This window comes from Gopherus flavomarginatus, chromosome 25, assembly GCF_025201925.1.
Source record: "Gopherus flavomarginatus isolate rGopFla2 chromosome 25, rGopFla2.mat.asm, whole genome shotgun sequence".
Classification (NCBI taxonomy): domain Eukaryota; kingdom Metazoa; phylum Chordata; order Testudines; family Testudinidae; genus Gopherus; species Gopherus flavomarginatus.
Window position 1 is genome coordinate 14,535,594 of NC_066641.1, and position 22,972 is coordinate 14,558,565.

At 50.6% G+C, this 22,972-nt stretch overlaps 2 protein-coding genes across 18 annotated transcripts in view; one reads left to right on the plus strand and one right to left on the minus strand.

The window, feature by feature from the left end:
* CAVIN1 (caveolae associated protein 1) overlaps nucleotides 1-6,885 on the minus strand; it is a 30,753-nt gene extending 23,868 nt beyond the window's left edge. For all 9 annotated transcript variants that reach the window (XM_050934638.1, XM_050934644.1, XM_050934641.1 and 6 more), the window contains exon 1: nucleotides 6,279-6,885. In XM_050934638.1, coding sequence (XP_050790595.1) covers nucleotides 6,279-6,698 — 420 coding nt within the window. In that variant the 5' untranslated portion in view covers nucleotides 6,699-6,885. The remainder of the gene's footprint in view (nucleotides 1-6,278) is intronic.
* Nucleotides 6,886-20,665: 13,780 nt separating this feature from the next.
* Nucleotides 20,666-22,972, plus strand: part of ATP6V0A1 (ATPase H+ transporting V0 subunit a1) — a 44,386-nt gene continuing 42,079 nt past the window's right edge. For all 9 annotated transcript variants that reach the window (XM_050934568.1, XM_050934569.1, XM_050934573.1 and 6 more), the window contains exons 1-2: nucleotides 20,666-20,729; nucleotides 22,525-22,685. In XM_050934568.1, the coding sequence (XP_050790525.1) occupies nucleotides 22,569-22,685 (117 nt within the window). In that variant the 5' untranslated portion in view covers nucleotides 20,666-20,729; nucleotides 22,525-22,568. The remainder of the gene's footprint in view (nucleotides 20,730-22,524; nucleotides 22,686-22,972) is intronic.

The following is a 22,972-nucleotide window of genomic DNA, read 5'->3' on the forward strand; positions in this document are numbered from 1 at the left end:
TTTTTCCTTTGCAGAAAGAGCCAGGCGTTCCTGGGGACGCGAGCGCGCTGTGGCGGCGGGGGGAGGGACATCCAGGTCAACGTTGTGCTAGACACTTATCTGAACAGGTAGCAGCATCCTTTCAGGCGCAGTCGCAGGAGTAACGACACCGTGGAGAGAGTAAGGATCCCAGGCCATGCAAACGACAGAGGCAGAGCTCCAGCACCAGAGCTCTGCTGGCACAACCCCACAGTGCAGACACAGCCGACAAGGATGGAAAGGCTTTTTCCCTCGCTGTAGGAACACCACCTCCCCAAGCCAGGGTAGTTAAGTCAACAGCATTGTTCCCACCCAGCTGGCTGCAGCCTCACCAGGGAGTTTGCATAGCTGCAGCACGTAGGGGCGTGGGGTCTTCAAGCCCTGGGTGCCGTGGCTATATTGACCTAAACATTAAATGTAGAACAGGCCTGAATCTTATTTGTATAGAGATCTTAAATAATCATCCTGCCTATTCCAAGGCCCCTGTACGTGGCCGGAGCAGGATCTCTCATGCCAAATCCCATTCCAAGGTGTATCTCAAAACGGAATCCCATTCTGGGGCTGAGATGTTCTTGATGCAGGAGAACTCACGTCTAGTGGGGCGTCCGACCAAACACTGCAGCGCTGCAATCAGCCAGGCCTGGCGTTCGACTGCGCTGTACAGGGAATTTGTATTTCCCCTGCAGCAAAGGCACCTTGTGCTGGGAAGCTGCATTATCATGTTATGCTGATGTGTCCTCTCATTGCTGAACACCGTTACTGCCCAGCAAGGTGCTGGGCAGCAAACCCAGGGCTCTTAACAGTCCCAGAAATCAGTCTCCTGGGACATGGGACATGCTTTGGAACCAGAGATTATCCTGGGACTTTGGGGACAATGAGCAACCCTAATACACTGCCCTGGGGCTGTGTGCAGAACCCCCAGGCTGTCAAGGCGCTGCATGTGAGTGGATCCAGGGCAGCAAGGAGTAATTGCTTTGTTATGTACAGTGATAAAAAGAAATACCAAAACCAGCGGGTGGGGAAGGACCATCCCTCCAGTGAGTCCCGGGAAATGCTGATGCCGCATACACCAGTGTCCTAGCTCCAGCTGGGGTCCCCAGTCGCAAACCCTGAGTTTCTTGGCCACAGCGTGCAGCCTAGTAAGAAAGGCATAAATGCAGCACCTAGTGCTCCTGCCAATCTCCCGCACTAGGACGCTGCTCTTCACCCTCTAAGCTTGTAGCTGGGCAAACTTTGGGGAGTCCCTGGGCTTCTACCCCTTGCAAGCTGGTTTTGAGTTTGCAGATCTCCTGGGAATTCCCAAGTCTTTTCTTGTCATTAAACCCCTGAGTCCACGCCCTGGGGCAGCCCAGCTCTGCGGCAGAGGGGTACAAGGCCTTGCAGCTCAGCTGGGCAGGACAAGTGCTCCTTCTCCAGCGCCGGGGCTGCACTTTGTGTTCTCTCGTTGGGGGTCTGCCCCGCTCTCTGCTCCGTTTCCCACCCCAGTGTGATGGTTGTATTCTCCTCTCCCCTGCCCCCCACTAGGCTTCTTTTCACACGGTCCTTCGCAGAGCATGGACCCCGCAATGGCCGCGTTGGGTCTGGCTTCCAGACCCGCCACAGTGACACGTGGGTTCGCAGGGAGTCCGCCCCTCCCTGCTGCAGGCCCTTGGCTGCTCGGAGCCCTATAAGGCCCACTGGAGGCACCACCGCCAAGCTGTGCTATTTATACTCCTCGCACAGCCCCACCTACCCTACACATTGTGGAGCTGGGATCTGTTTTCCAGCCCATGGCCACCTGGCCTTTTTCGGTGCTGCTCAGCCTCTTGGTGGGCCTGGAGCGGCTGCTCTGATTCATCGGCAAGGCAGACGAAGTTCTGCGGGGGCCTCCCAGACAATTGCTCTGCCCAATAGAACAGACAAGACCCTGCACACAAAGGAACGGGCCAGGGGCCTCCCCGGTACTGCCGAAAGGTTTGAAAAATAGTCCCCACCACGCCCATGTGGCCAGAATGTGGAGTGGGGGCTGGGTCTGCACCTGCCAGCGCTGGGTACCTGCTTCCCCCTGCCCCGAGCCACCTAAGGCAGACAAAGAGGGCACCGTGCAGCATGGGCCAGGCACCACAGTGGTGGGCAGAGTTGGGTGCTTGGGGGGGACGCACTTTTCAAAGCCTGACCCTACAAAAAGCAGGTCCGTGGCATTTTGAAGGATGAATGGGCATGTGAATGTTTGGAGGAACAAGGCGCGTTAGTGAAACCGTAGCTACTCGCGGTTCTCCAGCTGTCCCGTGCTAGGGGAGTTACCCAGGCAATGGCTTTTCTAACTGGATGCACTGACAGCAGCTCTGGGGATACGAGTGGCAAATAAGGGCCCATCCCTCTGCCATCCAGCTTCTTGGGCATGAACGTTCCCCTCTGTGACACGGAGGTCACAGCTCTGGCCACAGCACTTTGGGAAAGAATCACGTCTTCTCCAGGGCGGCTTCATTCGGGGCTGGCTTCTTTTCAACATTGCTCTTGGGGCCTGATCCAGCTCCCATCAAAGTCACTGTACAAATCCTCCCTGGGTGTGGCTGTTTATTAGTACTGCCCGTTCTCTCCCTAGTTCTGAGGCGGACAAGACTGATGTGCTTTATGCTCAACTCTCCAGACCAAAATTCAGCTGCCAAGACACAGAGGAACCCACTTCGATTTTCTCTGTGCTCCTAGGATAAGTAAAATACCGATGCAGGGTGCTTGCGTTTAGCCTGACTTCCACCCACAAGCAGTCCCAGGGATCTCGCTTGCACCCTGGGTGTCATTCTGTCCATAACTTCTCGAGATGCACTGGAAGAGCCAACCAGGCATCCTTCACCTATTAAAACTGACTTCTCGTCTTCGTCCTTTGGGCTCTCCGAGGCACAGCATCCTTCTATACTAAATGCAGCCGGGGAGCAGCCCCTTCCCTGCTTGGCAATCCCCTGGGAAAGAGGCCATTCCTCCTCTCGGCTAATCCTGCAGCTTTGGTAGGCACATTGTCCCCCATAATAAAACAAACTCTGAAATCTTTCCCTTGGCTACTGAAGCCACAAGAGAGCAGGAAAGTTCATCACAGTTTCTTAAAGCACAAATGCAGTTAAAGGTTAATAACGGAATTGTTCATAGACATGAGAAGCACAAAACTAGTCAAGGCAGCATCTAGACTAACCCTCCGTTGAGTGTTCACTCTGGAAAGCGCTGAGCATGAGAACTAGGGGACTACTTGGTAACTGTTCACTACTGGTTTTCTACAGCCAGGCTTGGGAGAGAGGTTCCCCCTTGTAAACTCCCTGGGACAGGGATTATTATTGGGATGTTTGTGTCTTACACATGGTTGGCGCTTAGCAAATAATACACAATAATTGTTACTAAATAGCCGAAGAAGTGCCCAGTCCATGAGTAAACCCACTGGAATCCACAGGGCTTCTGGCAAGAACAGCATGTCTCAGCCCACGCAAAGGGGCGGAATCTGCTCCATGATTTGTTATAAATGTCGCTGGATCTTAGATATCTAGATGATTGTTCATCCTTTTACTAATTTATTAAAAGTGTTAATCCTGGCATGCCTCGCACACACCCTGGGCCAAATCCCACTCCCTTTACTCAAAGGAGTAGAACCACTGACTTTGATAGGGCTACTCAAAGGAGTAAACAGGACTGGACCCTGCAGCCTGATATTTTCAGTCTCCATCATGCAAGCAGCCTGTGGTCGTTACTGCTGAAGACCCTCAGCCCTATACATGGGTAATTACACCGCGGCACAACTTCCTAAAACAGAAACCTGCCCAGCCAAAACCAGCCCAAGATCATCTCTTCGTACATTCCTGGGGCATATGTTGTTAGCACTGCCTGTTAACTGCAGCTTCAGAACCATCCAGCCCCGGTTACTGCCCAGTGGATGAGAAATGATACATGATTAATGCAGGGCAGAGCACAGACTAACGATACTCCTTACTAACCAATCAGTTCCTGTGTCAACAAATGATCGTTTTTGCCTTGCGAATGGCTCGAAGCTAGCCCCACGGGACAGCCGAAGCATCCAGAAAGACAGTAAGGGCTGACACCACTGTGAAAATTTCTCTCTTGACTGCAAAGCTATTTTTCCATTGTATGCAGGGGAAAGTGGACTGGAAAAATACACCCAGCTCTTCCAGGGAGTTCCCTGTGGTCTGTTAGTAGCAGTCACAATGCTCATTGTACAGGATCACCTAACACAGCGTGGAGTAATAGAGAGGGGTGTCTTTGTTTGCTAATATAGAATTATCATTGCTGCCCATCCCATCCTAGCTCTCAGCCACTGCAAGTCAGGGACTCTCATGGATTTCACTCTCCAATCCATGCTTTAAATCAGGACACTGTGCACAGCTTCTCCTCCACAAAGGAGCTTCATTCCTGCAGTGGTGTTGGGGCACAAGGCTGCCCCCTTGCCCCAAGACGTCCTTCACTCTCTTACTCTTGCGGCTTCCTCTGGGCAAGGGGGGAGAATTGTGCAAACTCTGCAGTGTGATGAAAGGCCGTGTGTTTTCCTAAGTCCTTGCACAGCTGTCTTTTCCATGAAGCAGCCCTTGAACATCTCCCTTGGGCTTTAACGCTCGGGAGTCTCATGCTGAAGTCCACACTGGCTAATTCAGTCTGGATTTCAAAACATTCGGCCTTTTTCCTAGAGAAGATCTTTGAGCCACAGAAAGTCTCACCTCATGGCCTCTCTCTGCTGATTCTAACTCAGGGGCCGAGCCTGCACCATTGAAATCAAGGTGAGTTTTGCCTGCACTGGAAGCAGGATCGAGTCCCGTATGAAAGCTTTGTCCCCAGGAAAGGGGAGACCGATGACTTGTTTATTTTGCATGAGGAATCTTCAATGCTCATAACCAACAGCACACAATAAAGAGCAGGTTCTCACAGTGCCAGTCCAGCAGGAATCAGGACCTGGCCATTTCCCTACCACTTCGCAACACCTGCCGGGGGTGTTCTCCCCAAGCCTCCCTTTTCGCTCCCTTCCCTTCCCAGGGGTTGTGTCACCATTTTCCACAGCTGGCTCTAGTCCTCTGTGCAGGCCCAGTGCCCAGAGCTGCCGATAAATATATTTATAAATCTGGTTAGGTGGCTGACATGCTCCTAATATACGTGAGTGTTTCAGCCTCCATGACAGAACTCGAAATGCTTAAGCTGTGAATCAGAGACCTATATCGGTCCCGCTACTTGCCAGATTCCTCAGCCTGGCCTGACCAGCTCGCCTTTCACACTACGCTAGTAAGAAGTGCTGCGGATTTGGTGGGGTTTTTCTTCCCCTTTTCCCTGTGAGCTGCACTGGCTATTTCTCTGTGAATCCCTCACACAGTCTATGATTAACCCAGATGCTTCGGACTATCCTTATCTCATTAACTGGCCCATTGGGTTTTTCTCCCGCTTTCCCCTGCAAAGTGAAGCTAAACCCAGACAGGCAGCGGAAGGGAAGGCGGAAACCTGTGGCTGCCTTTCTTTTGCTTGTTCGCCTGTTTGGTATTAAAAGATTAAAGGCAAGTCCAGCTCTTAGTGGGGGTGCTGAGCCTCCAGCAGAGAGATGCAGCCTGTCCCTGACTCTGAGCGACCGGAATGCCCAGGCCCTGCAGGTTATTGGGGAAGGAATTGGTAACATAGACTGGATCATATTTAATCTGACAAGCACTGTGGTAGAGGCGGATCCCGGGAAAAGGAGGTGCTAATGAATTCAGTGGAACGGACTGTGTTTTCTGTTTAATGTCTCCACTATGTCCCCTGTGAGAGTGAAGTTAAACATGTCTCTGGAGTTATTGTTCCATGTTATTGCTGTAGGATGCATATTATAAACCTGAACTAACATCACTGCTTTTTGTCGTGCTAAGGACTTCATCCCTCATAGTAAATCCTCCGTCTGAAATGCCTGATTTAAAATACTCCTCCCCAGTTCCTCCTTTAGTTAAACAGCAGTCTCTGCTAGGTAACCAAATTCTGCTGGTCTTTTGCAGTGGGGTGCTTGGGGCCAGTCTCACCATGTTTATGAAATTTCCTGTACTAATTTTTTTTAAGTGCAATAAATAATTATGTTAAACCTGCTGCCTTATGAAGAAGCCAGTGCTGTTAGAATTGGAATGCCCTATTTATGGCACACTTAGACACTGGATGGTAGATGAGTGTAGAGAAGCCATGTGAGGCAATGCACCATCCTTCTAACCCATCATGGTGGTACAGTTAGCACTGAAAATGCACACTGACGGTGCCTGAGGAGCTGCAGGATGTCTCCTTACCTGGTAGATCATGACTTTGAAGTTCCTTCGCTTCAACAGCTCCGCCTCGTTGACCTCCAGCTTCTTGATCTGTCCGGCCTGCTTCTCCAGGTTCTGCCGGACGGTTTTCACGTTGACGCTCACCTTGCGTACTTTCTCCAGCATCTTGTTCACGGTGTTGCTGGTGGTGGTGTGTGCTTTAGTGAGCTTGGTCAGTTCCCCCTGGATGCTGGCCACTGCACTATCCATCTCTTGTTGCCTCTCCTCCAGCTGCGTCTGGGTCAGCTGGATCTGATCCACCGCCCCGATGATCTTGTCCAGAAGGGTGAGCACCATCACGCCATTGATCTGATCTGATTTAATCGGCTCCTCGGCCGCTTGCTCCTCAGAGGTCTCGGAAGGAGCAGGCTGCTCAATGATTTGCAAAGGGGTGTCCGTCATGCTTGCTTGGGAGTCCCGACTAGCAGAGCCTGGAGAAGCTGTCGCTGCTGGGAGGAGAGTGAGAAGAAAAAAGTGAACCCGAGCTCTAGCTCAACTCTCTGTGCTGGGAGGCAAGCCAGAAATGGAGAGCACAGTGCGTGGCTGTGTGTGTGTGTGTGTGCTTGAATTCAAATGGCACAGCTCTGCAAAGCTGTCCAGGGAAACTGCCCTGCAAAATTTTCCAGGCTCGCAGGCCATTGGCTGACTCCACCTTCGCTATAGAAAAAGAGCCACTGCCAAATGCCTGATGACCCACCCTTTTTGAAATTATTAAAATAGTTGGAGCGGAGGGGAGGCGATGGCTTTTGCATGCGAGCCCAGGCACGGCTCATGGAGGAATGTGAAACTCCGAAACTCCCAACAGCCTCTTCTTTGCCATACGTTCAAAGGCATTCTGTGCAAAACTGCAAGGAATCTGGCCGAAAGGAAAAAACAAAACCCTGCTGTAAGCTACGCGGGAAGCGGCTTGACAGAAACAAGCCCCTTCTGGGCACAGCTGTGTACATGAAAGGAAGGTTGAAACAACTGCACATAGGAGCACAGGAACTCAGCTGGAACATTCAACTCCCTTTGCCTCCAGTTAGTATTGCTTTGCAGGTCTGCGTCAGGCGGGTTGTCATTATTTTAGAGAGGCTTATACTCCCTATTTACTAGTTGTGGCATGTCCCAGTTCCTAACTGTCAGGGTAGTTAAACACTGGAATAAATTGCCTACAGAGGTTGTGGAATCTCCATCTCTGGAGATATTTAAGAGCAGGTTAGATAAATGTCTATCAGGGATGGTCTAGACAGTACTTGGTCCTGCCATGAGGGCAGGGGACTGGACTCGATGACCTCGCGAGGTCCCTTCCAGTCCTAGAGTCTATGAGTCTATGAATCTATGAATCATTCATGAGATTGAATTGCACGCACCTGTCTGTGTCTATTTACATACATGTGGACACACGTGCAAGTACATAGGTGAGATCGGTGTTGACAAGTTACTACTGTGTTTGTGCTCGTATCTGTATGCAGGTTGAAATAAAAGGAGTAAATCTAAACCCAGCAGCGTGCAGTGAACTGGACCCACCCAGCTCGGCTGTGCAGTCCCCTAGTCATCAGCAGGATCTAGCTACTTGCTTTGTAAGCGCAATACATGCTCCCAGCACACGCCAGGGTACAAGTGCCGAAAGCACTGCCCCAAGGGGAGATGGTGCCTTCCACACAGCTGACTATGAGTGGTAATGGTGAATGACATCACGCCGGTATCCTGCTCCTTGCCGGGCTGAAGATAGAGGAGAAGCAGCCCCTGTCCTGAGGAACTTACAAGTTAAATATTAATCAAAAATGGTTCACAGGCTGCCTGTTTATTGCCTTGGCTTTTGTTTATGGCCATGGGATCATCTGCAAGCTGGCTTGGGTAGAATGTTTGAGAGCAGTGGTTGAAGCCTGCCTGTTACCAGCCAAGAGGCTGCTGCAAAGGGGAAGGCTTAGGACTGTATGGATGACTCCCAGCTGAGACCAGCTCACCGTTGGTCCCAGCCAAAGGGAAGCAACCCCCAGCAGCAACAACTCTAGTGCTGGGCCAGGAGAAACTGGTTGTAGACTCAGCCGGAGGAGGGTCACAGCTGGACTTTCATTGAGGGTCTTGGATTATCGGGGTTCACTCTTGTCTCAGGCGAGGGGATCCTACAGCTGGGGGTCAGCCCTCTGTCTGGCCACAGATTGGCAAACAAGAAGGGCCCCTCATAGTGTTCCAGTCATTTGGTCTCAAACCCACCTTAGGACAGTCTTGGCTGTTTCATCATGTACCAGCTGGGGAGCCTACCATCCACTAGGATATCTATGGCAACCGTCAGCACTTCCCTGCCCCAGTGCTCCCAGTCATGTGACATGCTGCTGGACCCACACCAGGGTACTGAATTAGATTTGGGTGCCCTGTCTGAAGTCCACAACGCACTTTTTATGTCACAGGCTAAAAATAGTGTAATTTGTTATACGCTGGCGTTTCTCGGTTAATTGGCTTCCCTCCTCCCTGAGGATTAACACCCCCCCCATTTCCAGTGTTTGCAACTGATAAGTCAGTGCTCCATGCACATGAACACAGACACACAACATGGATTTTGGCCACAACACGCTGTGGTTCTGCAGCTGTTATTCACATGAGGTCAATTTCAGAGCAGAGCTGCTCTCTAGGATGCATGGTGTGGTTGTTAACACAAAGCACTGGAAATCAGCAGATCTTTGTCTCTTTCTAGTTCTGATATTAATTCACTGCGTGACTTTGGCCAAGTGACTTCTCCTTTCTGTGCCACAGTTTTCCTGTCTGTAATATGGGAATAACAATTCTGAATGCACCGGGGTTGAACTTATAAAGCTGGGTGGAAGGCTCTCAGGAAGATAAACGTATAGGTCTATATTTTTGGTCTGGCTGCTTCCTACAACAGGCTAAGTGGGCTGTTCTAAACTCGCTCTGCATGGAGCTGTCATGCCCTGATGAGCTGAAATGTGATGAATGGCTGCCTGGCACATGGCCTCTGCTTCCTCTCGGAGGGACATACCAGGATGGCCCAATAGGTGGCAACCTGAGTCTTCCTCTTTTGGACCTGAATGTGGATGTGACTGATTCTCTCTATAGCCCACCTGTTAATTGTATAGGATCGGCGTCAGCTTCTTTGTACGGGACAAATGGCCACATACAAAAAACCCAATTGCAATTGGCACATTTGCTCCTCTTGTTGGTAGCTGAAGTAACAAGGCTAAGGACTGAGTGGGCAGTGGAGAATAATGACAGGTTTCAGAGTAGCAGCCGTGTTAGTCTGTATTCACAAAAAGAACAGGAGTACTTGTGGCACCTTAGTGACTAACACATTTATTTCAGCATGAGCTTTCGTGAGCTACAGCTCACTTCTTTGGATGCATAGAATGGAACACACAGACAGGAGATATTTATACATACAGAGAACATGAAAAGGTGGAAGTACGCATACCAACAGGAAAAGTCTAATCAATTGAGATGAGCTATCATCAGCAGGAGAAAAAAAACTTTTGAAGTGATAATTAAGATGACCCATAGAAGGTGTGAGGAGAACTTAACATAGGGAAATAGATTCATAAACACTAACCCAGGAACCTATCCTTGCAACAAAGCCAGATGCCAGCTCTGTCCACATATCTATTCAAGTGACACCATCATAGGACATAATCACATCAGCCACGCCATCAGGGGCTCGTTCACCTGCACATCTACCAACGTGATATATGCCATCATGTGCCAGCAATGCCCCTCTGCCATGTACATTGGCCAAACAAGACAGTCTCTACGCAAAAGAATAAATGGACACAAATCTGACATCAGGAATCATAACATTCAAAAACCAGTGGGAGAACACTTCAACCTCTCTAACTACTCAGTGACAGACTTGAAAGTGGCAATTTTGCAATAAAAAAACTTCAAAAACAGACTCCAAAGATAGACTGCTGAACTGGAATTAATATGCAAATTAGATACAATTAACTCAGGCCTAAACAGAGACTGGGAACAGTTGGGTCATTACGCTTATTGAATCTATTTCCCTATGTTAAGTTCTCCTCACACCTTCTATGGGTCATCTTAATTATCACTTCAAAAGTTTTTTTTCTCCTGCTGATGATAGCTCATCTCAATTGATTAGACTTTTCCTGTTGGTATGCATACTTCCACCTTTTCATGTTCTCTGTATGTATAAATATCTCCTGTCTGTGTGTTCCATTCTATGCATCCAAAGAAGTGAGCTGTAGCTCACGATAGCTTATGCTGAAATAAATTTGTTAGTCTCTGAGGGTACGTCTACACTACGGGATTATTCCGATTTTACATAAACTGGTTTTTTTAACAGATTGTATAAAGTCGAGTGCACGCGGCCACACTAGGCACATTAATTCGGCGGTGTGCGTCCATGGTCCGAGGCTAGCGTCAATTTCTAGAGCGTTGCACTGTGGGTACTATCCTGTAGCTATCCCATAGTTCCCGCAGTCTCCCCTGCCCCTTGGAATTCTGGGTTGAGATCCCAGTGCCTGATGGGGCAAAAATCATTGTCGCGGGTGGTTCTGGGTACAGCCTCACCCCTCCCTCCCTGAAAGCAGCAGACAACCATTTCGCACCTTTTTTCCTGGGTGAACTGTGCAGATGCCATAGCACGGCAAGCATGGACCCTGCTCAGATCAATACCACAATCGTGGACGTTGTAAACACCTCGTGCATTCTCGTGCAGTCTATGCTGAACAGGGACCAGCAAAGCCAGGTGAGGAGGAGGAGGCGGCTACGGCAGCGAGGCGACGGGAGTGATGAGGACATGGACACAGAATTCTCTCAAACCGCGGGCCCCTGCGCTTTGGAGATTCTGCTGGTAATGGGGCAGGTTCTAGCTATTGAATGCCGATTTTGGGCCCGGGAAACAAGCACAAACTGGTGGGACTGCATAGTTTTGCAGGTGTGGGACAATTCACAGTGGCTGCGAAACTTTCGCATGCGTAAGGGCACTTTCACGGAACTTTGTGACTTGCTTTCCCCTGCCCTAAAACGCCATAATACGAAGATGAGAGCAGCCCTCATAGCTGAGAAGCGAGTGGCAATAGCCCTCTGGAAGCTTGCAAAGCCAGACAGCTACCTGTTAGTCGGGAATCAATTTGGAGTGGGAAAATCTACAGTGGGGCTGCTGTGTTGCGAGTAGCCAAAGCAATCATTAAGCTGCTGCTACGAAAGGTTGTGACTCTGGGAAACGTGCAGGTCATAGTGGATGGCTTTGCAGCAATGGTATTCCCTAACTGTGGGGGGGCAATAGATGGAACCCATATTCCTATCTTGGCACCGGAGCACCAGGGCACCCACTACATAAACCGCAAGGGGTACTTTCAATGATGCTGCAACCCTGGTGGATCACAAGGGACGTTTCACCAACATCCACGTGGGATAGCCAGGAAGGGTTCATGACACTCTCGTCTTTAGGAAAACTAGTCTGTTTAAACGGCTGCAGCAAGGGAATTACTTCCCAGACCAGAAAATAACAGTGGGGGATGTTGAAATGCCTGTAGTTATCCTGGGGGACCCAGCCTACCCCTTGATGCCATGGCTCATGAAGCCATACACAGGCAGCCTGGACAGTAGTCAAGAGTTGTTCAACTACAGGCTGAGCAAGTGCAGGATGGTGGTAGAATGTGCATTTGGCAGTTTAAAGGCGCATTGGCACACATTACTGACTCGCTCAGACCTCAGCCAAACCAATGTCCCCTTTGTTATTGCTGCTTGCTGTGTGCTCCACAATCTGTGTGAGAGTAAGGGGGAGACCTTTATGGTGGGGTGGGAGGCTGAGGCAAATCACCTGGCCACTGATTACACGCAGCCAGACACCAGGGCGATTAAAAGAGCACACCAGGAAGCGGTGCGCATCAGAGAAGCTTTGAAAACGAGTTTCATCACAGGCCAGGTTACGGTGTAACTGTTGTGTTTGTTTCCCCTTGATGACCCCCCCCCTTGATTGACTCATTCCCTGTAAGCAACCCACCCTTCCCTTTCGATTACAGCTTGCTTAAGGAAATAAAGTCACTATCATTTAAAAATCATGTATTCTTTATTAAAAAGTCATTATAAAAAGAGGGAGAGAAATGACAAGGTACCCCGGGTGTGGTTTGGGAGGAGGATAGGAGGGAAGGAAAAGGCTACTAAAAACATTTCAATGTAATGACAGCCTTTTGGTTGGGCTATCCACGGGAGTGGAGTGGGCGGGTGCACGAAGCCTTCCCCCACGCGTTCTTACACATCTGGGTGAGGAAGATATGGAACACGGTGAGTGGTGAGGGTGGTTACACAGGGGCTGCAGCGGCACTCTGTGACCCCGCTGCTCTTCCTGAAGCTCCACCAGACATCGGAGGATGTCAGTTTGATCTCGCAGCAGCCCCAGCGTTGCATCCTGCCACCGCATATCTTCCTGCCTACACCTCTGATCTTCCTGGCGCCACTTCTCATCTCGAATGTCCCTCCTGTCCTCACGTTCACTAGCATCTTTCCTGTAACTTGATACCACGTCCTTCCACTCATTCAGATGAACTCTTTCATTGCGGGTCACTTCCATTATTTCCGAGAACATTTCGTCTCGCATCTTCTTTTTCCTCCGCCTTATCTGAGATAGCCTTCGGGATGGAGTAGGGAGACTTGAAAAATGTGCAGCTGCATGAGGGAGGGAAAAAAGGGAGAGAAGTATTTAAAAAGCTACATTTTACAGAACAATGGTTATACTTTTTCACAGTGAACAACACTATTTACCTTACATAGCACATGTGATTTCACTACAATGTCGCATTTTGCATCTTAATATTGAGTGCCTGCAGCTCTGGTGTTACAGATCTCACAGACGCAGGCCCGGGCATCAGAATTCAGCTTGCATGTGGCCATGGTAAGCCATTGTCTTTCGGCTTCTGCAGCCTTCATAGACACAGTGCCCTCCTTTCCCAAAAACCAAGCAAATCTTGTTCAGTGATGCTTCTTTCCTGTTAACATGCAGCAGCAGAAGCCACCCCCTACTCCAATTCTGTGGGATGATCGCTTTACCCCTCCCCCCACCACATGGCTGGTATCATGGAAGATCACTGCTAATCACCCCCCTTGCCCCCCCCCACCGCGTGGCTAGTATCAGGGAAGATCCCTGATAGCCAAACGCGAAAAAGCTCAGCGCTATTTCCATCCCCCCGCTTGCCTACGTGCAAGGAAGAATTTCTTTTCAGCAACAGGCAAACAGCCCAGTAGGAATGGCCATCTCTGTCCCCTTACTTAAATTCCTGAATTTCAACCAGGTTACCATGAACGATATCACTCTCCTGAGGATAACACAGCGAGATAAAGAACGGATGTTTCTTGAATGCCAGCAATCACCGGGACCATACGCAGCTATGCTTTGTCATGCAATGATACCCGATTACTTGCTACATGCATGGCGTGGTAAAGTGTCCTACCATGGTGGACGGAACAAGGCTGCCTTGTCCAGAAACCTTCTGCAAAGGCTTTTGGAGTACCTCCAGGAGCGCTTCATGGAGCTGTCCCTGGAGGATTTCTGCTCCATCCCCAGACATGTTAACAAACTTTTCCAGTAACTTTACTGACTGCGAATGCATCCCAAGCCCTCATGGCAAATCAATCATTAAAAAACGCTTGCTTTTAACCATGTTTTATATTTACAAAGGTACATTCACCAGAAGTCGCTTCCATGGCTTCACTGTCTGGGCTAGTGGCTTGTGAGGGCTGGGAGGGTAATTCCGTCTGGGTCACAAAAAGCTCCTGGCTGTTGGGGCTAATGGAGTGCTGTGTGCTCTCTGCAAGGTGGTCCTCCTTTTCCTCCTCCTCCTCCTCCTCCTCCTCATCTTCCCACTCCGCAGAATCCTCAGCCATGGTTGAGATTACAACCCCCACCTCGGAATCAACGGACGGGGGGGGGGGTAGTGGTGGCGCAGCCCCCTAAAATTGCATGCAGCTCAGCATAGAAGCGGCATGTTTTCGGCCCTGCCCCGGACCTTCCGTTTGCTGCTTTGGTTTTCTGGTAGGCTTGTCTGAGCTCGTTAACTTTCACTCTGCACTGCACTGAGTCCCTGCTGTGGCCTTTTTCCATCATAGACTTGGAAATTTTTTCAAATATTTTTTCATTTCGTCTTTTGGAACGGAGTTCTGTTAGCACGGAATCCTCTCCCCATACAGCAATCAGATCCAGTACCTCCCGTGCGCTCCATGCTGGAGCTCTTTTTCGATTCTCAGGAGACTGCATTGCTGCCGTGCTGATGAGCTCTGCGTGGTCACCTGTGCTGATCAGAGCTCCACGCTGGCCAAACAGGAAATGAAATTCAAACGTTCGCGGGGCTTTTCCTGTCTACCTGGCCAGTGCATCCGAGTTCAGATTGCTGTCCAGAGCGGTCACAGTGATACACTGTGGGTTACCGCCCGGAGGCCAATACCGTCGATTTGTGGTCACACTAACTCTAATCCGATATGGTAATACCGATTTTAGCGCTACTCCTCTCGTCGGGGAGGAGTACAGAACCCGATTTGAAGAGCCCTTTATATCTATATAAAGGGCCTCGTAGTGTGGACGGGTGCGGCATTAAATCAGTTTAACGCTGCTAAAATCGCTAAACGCGTAGTGTAGACCAGGCCTAAGTGAAGATAAATTACCCTTTCCTCCCCAGGAGAGCCTCTCGATAAAGGGAGGAGGTAAATCGGCTGGCTGTAACTGGGGGTGGAAGGGACATGGACTTCTGCAGCTGCTGCTGTCTCTGTTCCATGGAAACGTGCAGTCCTGTCTCCTGGGCTGCCTTCAGTGTAGTGCATTTCAACAGCACAAATCGGTCCATTCTAGTATTTGATTCTCCCAGCTCTCTCCATCTTCCCAGGGCCATTGGAGGGATTATGTCAGATACCTGGATACAAATGAAAACTAGAGCCTTGCCATTGTAATGCTTCTGCCTTTTCTATAAAATGAGGCCCCAGTCCCACTCACATGTGCTGTATGTATTAGCTTAGGCTGCTGGTGGGCTGAGACTGCTGCCTATCATGCTGACAATCTTATCTCACTGTTTTCTTCCGCTCCCCCATCTGTCTGCAGCCATTTGTTGGCTCTTGTTTTACCCGTAGATCGGCAGTTCTTTGGGGCAGGAGTCAGCTTTCTGTTCTGTGTTTATGCAACTCTGAATACACTGGGGTCCCGGGCCATGCCTCGGGCTCCTAGGCACTCCCATCATTTGCATCATAATTAATAATAGTATAATTTATCTCCCTGACACAGAACTCAGCACCTTGACAGGCTGCCTGGGAGATGTACAGCTCCGCTTTGCTGCGCACAACCCAGTCAGGCGATTTAAACAAAAAGAAACGATTTATAAAAAATTAGAAGTGGAGACGCTGCACCGTACAGGGTGCAAATTGAGGCAAAACAAGGGGCTACAATATACACAAGGCTCCCTTTCATACAGAGTCAGCTACAAGCACAGGATGATAGGGAAGGACTGATCTGGTATCTTGGCACTGAACTCTAACCAGAGAAGCTGGATTTTGCTCCAGTATATCTTCTGGGGGTCAGGAAAGCAGCATTGAGGAGGTGATATGTCCCTCCACAATGTCTGTTGAATTACACCTCTTTCCAGCCTCCGGTAATGTTTGACTTCCTGCCTATACTCCTTTCTACCCCTACTGTTGCAGAGTGTGGCAACTAATGGTTTCCTCCCCAGAGTGGCTGCATATAAGTAGCGCTATGCATATTTTGTGACTTGCTTCAGAATGAAGTGTGCACCAAATTCACCCACTGGAATCAATTACTTTCTGTGGCAATTAGCACAAATGACAAGGAATTAACAAAAGCAGGTAAAGAGTCAACAGTTCCATGATTAGATCTGACATTTTCCGTAGTGCCAAAGCCCCTCTTTAAACTCAAACTTAAACTTTTTAACTGGAGTAAAGAGCCAATGTTTACCAAAAGACTCTGTCAATAAGAAGTATATGTTTTTAGCAGCTACGTGTATTTTAAATAAGTTAATTTCATTTGTGGGGCTTGGCTTCCTTCCTAGGAAATCATGTTTCCATTTAACAGTCTAGCAGCAGAGGACATTATGAACTCTTACTTGGAGGGAAGTTTCTTGTATGTCAGATTTCCACATTATGCAAATCTCTGTGTGGAGATTAATGTGGCTGTTGCTGGATGGAATTGCACCTCCACTGAAACACACTCCCTTTATCGCTTGGATTCAAAACAACAAGCCTGATTATCCTCTCACTGTCACCAGTGGGCTTCATTGACTGCAGCAGGATGACACCTGTTTGATATAACGGTGCATGAAAAGAGAAGCAGACCTAGAGGGTACGGTCCTTGTCCGTCAAAGGGGATAGGGCAGTGGTGGGCAATCTGCAGCCAATCAGAGTAATGTTGGTGTGACATCGTATCGTAATCTGACATGGTGATACGTTGGTGCGCTGTGGTGACATGTTGGTGTGACATCGTGTGGTGATGTGCCATGGTGATACATTGGTGCACTGTGGTGATATGTTGGTGTGACATCGTGTGGCGATGCGCCATGGTGATACATTGGTGCACCGTGGTGATATGTATGGTGTGACAACGTGTTGCAATGCGCCATGGTGATACACTGGTGCACCATGGTGATATGTTGGTGTGACATCGTGTAGCGATGCGCCATGGTGATACATTGGTGCACCGTGGTGAGATGTTGGTGTGACATTGTGTGGCGATGCGCCATGGTGATACATTGGTGCACCGTGGTGAGATGTTGGTGTGACATCGTGTGGCAATGCGCCATGGTGATACATTGGTGCACCGTGGTGAGATGTTGGTGTGACATCGTGTGGCGATGCGCCATGGTGATACATTGGTGCACCGTGGTGATATGTTGGTGTGACATCGTATCGTGATCTGACATGGTGATACATTGGTGCGCTGTGGTGATATGTTGGTGTGACATCATATCATGATCTGACATGGTGATACATTGGTGCACCGTGGTGAGATGTTGGTGTGACATGGTGTGGCGATGAGCCATGGTGATACATTGGTGCACCGTGGTGATATGTTGGTGTGACATCGTGTGGTGATGCGCCATGGTGATACATTGGTGCACCATGGTGAGATGTTGGTGTGACATCGGATCGTGATCTGACATGGTGATACATTGGTGCGCTGTGGTGATATGTTGTTGTGACATCATGTGGTGATGCGCCATGGTGATACATTGGTGCGCCGTGGTGATATGTTGGTGTGACATTGTGTGGTGATGCGCCATGGTGATACATTGGTGCTCTGTGGTGATATATTGGTGTGACATCGTATCGTGATCTGATATGGTGATACATTGGGGCACTGTGGTGAGATGTTGGTGTGACATCGTGTGGTGATGCACCGTGGTGAGATGTTGGTGTGACATCGTGTGGCGATGCGCCATGGTGATACATTGGGGCACCGTGGTGAGATGTTGGTGTGACATCGTGTGGCGATGCGCCATGGTGATACATTTGTGCACTGTGGTGATATGTTGGTGTGACATCGTGTGGCAATGCGCCATGGTGATACATTGGTGCGCTGTGGTGATATGTTGGTGTGACATTGTGTGGTGATGCGCCATGGTGATACATTGGTGCGCCGTGGTGAGATGTTGGTGTGACATGGTGTGGCGATGCGCCATGGTGATACATTGGTGCGCCGTGGTGAGATGTTGGTGTGACATGGTGCGGCGATGCGCCATGGTGATACATTGGTGCGCCATGGTGAGATGTTGGTGTGACATGGTGTGGCGATGCGCCGTGGTGAGAGGTTGGTGTGCCGTGGTGAGATGTTGGTGTGACATGGTGTGACGATGCACCATGGTGATACATTGGTGTGACACCGTGTGGCGATGCGCCGTGGTGATACATTGGTGCACCATATGTTGGTGTGACATCGTATCGTGATCTGACATGGTGATACATTGGGGCGCCGTGGTGAGACGTTGGTGTGACATCGTATCGCGATCTGACATGGTGATACACTGGTGCGCCATGGTGAGATGTCGGTGTGACATGGTGTGGCGATGCGCCATGGTGATACATTGGTGCGCCGTGGTGAGATGTTGGTGTGACATGGTGCGGCGATGCGCCATGGTGATACATTGGTGCGCCGTGGTGAGATGTTGGTGTGACATGGTGTGGCAATGCACCATGGTGATACATTGGTGTGACATGGTGTGGCGATGCGCCATGGTGATACATTGGTGCACCGTGGTGAGATGTTGCTGTGACATGGTGTGGCGATGCGCCGTGGTGATACATTGGTGCGCCGTGGTGAGATGTCGGTGTGACATGGTGTGGTGATGCGCCATGGTGATACATTGGGGCGCCGTGGTGAGATGTTGGTGTGACATGGTGTGGCGATGCGCTGTGGTGATACATTGGTGCGCCGTGGTGAGATGTTGGTGTGACATGGTGATACATTGGGGCGCCGTGGTGAGATGTTGGTGTGACATGGTGTGGCGATGCGCCGTGGTAATACATTGGTGCACCGTGGTGAGATGTTGCTGTGACATGGTGTGGCGATGCGCCGTGGTGATACATTGGTGCGCCGTGGTGAGATGTCGGTGTGACATGGTGATACATTGGTGCGCCGTGGTGAGATGTCGGTGTGACATGGTGATACATTGGTGCGCCGTGGTGAGATGTTGGTGTGACATGGTGTGGCGATGCGCCGTGGTGATACATTGGTGCGCCGTGGTGAGATGTCGGTGTGACATGGTGATACATTGGTGCACCGTGGTGAGATGTTGGTGTGACATCATGTGGTGATGCACCATGGTGATACATTGGTGCACCGTGGTGAGATGTTGGTGTGACATCGTATCGTGATCTGACATGGTGATACATTGGTGCGCCGTGGTGAGATGTCGGTGTGACATGGTGATACATTGGTGCGCCGTGGTGAGATGTCGGTGTGACATGGTGATACATTGGGGCGCCGTGGTGAGATGTCGGTGTGACATGGTGATACATTGGGGCGCCGTGGTGAGATGTCGGTGTGACATGGTGATACATTGGTGCGCCGTGGTGAGATGTTGGTGTGACATGGTGCGGCGATGCGCCATGGTGATACATTGGTGCGCCGTGGTGAGATGTTGGTGTGACATGGTGTGGCAATGCACCATGGTGATACATTGGTGTGACATGGTGTGGCGATGCGCCATGGTGATACATTGGTGCACCGTGGTGAGATGTTGCTGTGACATGGTGTGGCGATGCGCCGTGGTGATACATTGGTGCGCCGTGGTGAGATGTCGGTGTGACATGGTGTGGTGATGCGCCATGGTGATACATTGGGGCGCCGTGGTGAGATGTTGGTGTGACATGGTGTGGCGATGCGCTGTGGTGATACATTGGTGCGCCGTGGTGAGATGTCGGTGTGACATGGTGATACATTGGTGCACCGTGGTGAGATGTTGGTGTGACATCGTATCGTGATCTGACATGGTGATACATTGGTGCGCCGTGGTGAGATGTCGGTGTGACATGGTGATACATTGGTGCGCCGTGGTGAGATGTCGGTGTGACATGGTGATACATTGGGGCGCCGTGGTGAGATGTCGGTGTGACATGGTGATACATTGGGGCGCCGTGGTGAGATGTTGGTGTGACATGGTGTGGCGATGCGCCGTGGTGATACATTGGTGCGCCGTGGTGAGATGTCGGTGTGACATGGTGATACATTGGTGCACCGTGGTGAGATGTTGGTGTGACATCGTGTGGTGATGCACCATGGTGATACATTGGTGCACCGTGGTGAGATGTTGGTGTGACATCGTATCGTGATCTGACATGGTGATACATTGGTGCGCCGTGGTGAGATGTCGGTGTGACATGGTGATACATTGGTGCGCCGTGGTGAGATGTTGGTGTGACATTGTGTGGCGATGCGCCGTGGTGATACATTGGTGCGCCGTGGTGAGATGTCGGTGTGACATGGTGATACATTGGTGCGCCGTGGTGAGAGTTGGTGACACCCGCTGGTGAGCCGTCGGCCTGACACCGCATGTGGGGATGCTCTAATGCACCCGGACGCGGCAGGGCTCCCTAGTGCCATATTGGACTCCAAGACGCTGCAGGGCACATTCTGCTCTGTCATGACATCATCAATCTTGCATCAGAACATCACTGTGCCCATGGCGACATCAGCAGGTTGTGCCGTGACGCATGGGCTCCTGCTGTGACGTCAGCCGTTGCGGCCGCGGGGCCGGGAGCGTGTCTCCCTCTCCCCCGTTCCGGGCACTTCCGGTCGGAGGGGCCCAGCCGCGCACAGGGGAACAAGATGGGCGCCGGGCCGTCGCTAGGAGACGCCCTCGCCTGATCCGGCGCTGCGGCGGGGGGAGGACGTTCGCGTGCGCGGTGACGTCAGGGAGGGGGCGGGGCGGGGCGGGGCGGCTCTGCTAATGCTGCGGCGGCCGCAATAGGGGCCGGAGTGGGCAGCAGGTAAGGGGGGCCCGGGGGGGTCTCGCTGCGGCAGGTGGCGCTGAGCAGTGGGGGCGGGGCGGGGCGGGCTGCGGCGAGCGCCCCCTGTGGCTGAGCTGGGGGCGCCCCGAGCCGGGGGTTCCTCCCGCAGAGCGGCGGGGCGGGGCTGGGGTCACCCCGCTCTGCAGGGCGCTGGGGGGGGTCCCCTCCGGGAGAGGCCGCGGGGAGCCCCCACTTGTGGGGAGGGGGGCGCTCAGCCCTCAGGCTGCCCCCCCCCCGTTTTCCAGCCTGCCCTGCTGCGGGGGGGCGGGGGCTCTGCTAATTAATCCGTGTCCGGCGCTGTCCTCAGCTGGGGAGTCACGGCCCCGCAGAGCCGCTCCTGGCTCCCAGTGGGTGTCCCTGCACCCAAGGGCGCTGCGCGGCTGGTGCCGGGACTGGGCAGCTGCGGCGTTTCTGGAAGCTCTGCTTCTGCCTGGGCCTCCCCAGGCGCCGCCGCGTTGCCGTCCCCAGCAGACCCTTCCAGAGGCTGATAAGCAGGTGGTGCTAGTGGCTGAGCATCTTGTTTACTTGGAGGATCGCACCTGCTTTTTGTAGGGTTTTTGTTCGATTTAGCTGTCAATACATATTTATCATTCTCCTTTACATAGCTGTGTTGTAAGGTCTATTATTCCATTTAAAAACATACTATGGATAAACCCAGAGGCAAACAAATCATCCAGTCAGTTTCAAGGCTTGTTGTTTTGTAGATTTCAAAATGGAAATACAGTGTTTGTGGATGGATTTTTAATTACATGCCCATGTTCACACAGCATCTGGGCATAGAGACAAACACCACCTGTGGTCACACACAGAGAATGTGTCCTACCAGCAGCTAATTCCACTCAGCAGCGTGAAGTCGGAAATCAGTGTGGCTGGAACTGAAATAGTGTCATTCATTTCAGTTTTGGTCTAATAGGCTCAGCTAATTTGAGCCAATAATAATTCAGGACCACTGATGGTGCCAGGTTCTCTTGTGTTTTAAAACCTGTGTTGAGTGAAGCACTACCCTGCTCGTTAGGATAATTTGACAGACCTCCAAATAGACTGTAGTGGGCAGGGTGGAAATATAAAATCTAGCAGCCGAATGAAGAGAAGAGCAAAAGAACGTGTTCTCTGCCCCAACAGTGATGCACTATAACTCAGTTATCGGTGTGCTGCATTTCCTGAACTGCACTAGTGTCATGTGATGGTGATGCTGGTCTCTTCCTGGGAGAACTCTTCCCTGCCAGTTCAGGGATGCTGTCAGCTGACTGCTTCCAGGATGACACTTCAATAGGCAGCTTTTGGCCTTTAGATACCATGTGAGCTGGGTTGCCTCTGAGAGCTGTACTTTAAGTGCAATGCTTAAAGCAGAAAGAGATGGCCCTGGAAGAGCAGAGTTCTTAGATTGCTGAAGAAAGAATTGTTTGTAGTGTGTTAACTATCCGTGGTGCTTTGCAGACCATGTGACGTAACAAGTTTCCCCTCCCTTGTACCACGGGTCAATGAGTAAGATCTGTCATGATTCACTAAGGTGTTTCCTTAGAAAGTTATGAAATAGCCTTTTATCAGAAGGTGCTGAAGAACTACATGACCTCTCAAGCATCTTAGGAAAGAATCATCACTTCCTCTTGTATTCTTTTTAAGTCAAGATATTTGCATGCAGTATGTAGAATTATTCCATGGGACTGTGTTTTATACCTTTTCTCCTCTGACCGTAGGAGGCAAATTGTCCTTTCACAGAAGTGGGATTCAGACTGTGCTGTACATTCTCAGACCTACAACCTTTTAATTTTAGGGTTAAAATTCCACTCCTGGTTTGACCGACACTTGCCTTTCATCATGGGGGAGCTTTTCCGAAGTGAGGAGATGACCCTGGCCCAGCTTTTCCTCCAGTCGGAAGCTGCATACTGTTGTGTCAGCGAGTTAGGAGAGCTTGGGAAGGTTCAGTTTCGTGATGTAAGTGGCTACTTTCCTGTGTCAGTAAAGTGCATCAGATCATTAAGATCCTGGCTGCTGTTTATATGGCGAAGTGTCATAATTCATCTTTGCTATCTCGGTGTCCACTTGTGTCCCAGGCACGTATATTCCAGCTAGTTGTTACTTATCAGTAAAGTGGGTTATGCTGCACAACAATCATATCTGCTGTACACTTTCCTTGCATCATTCTTTAAAAACAAACCACCACTCGCCAAACCCCCCCCCACGCAACCCTGATAAACTAGTAATCATGATCCTTCACATTT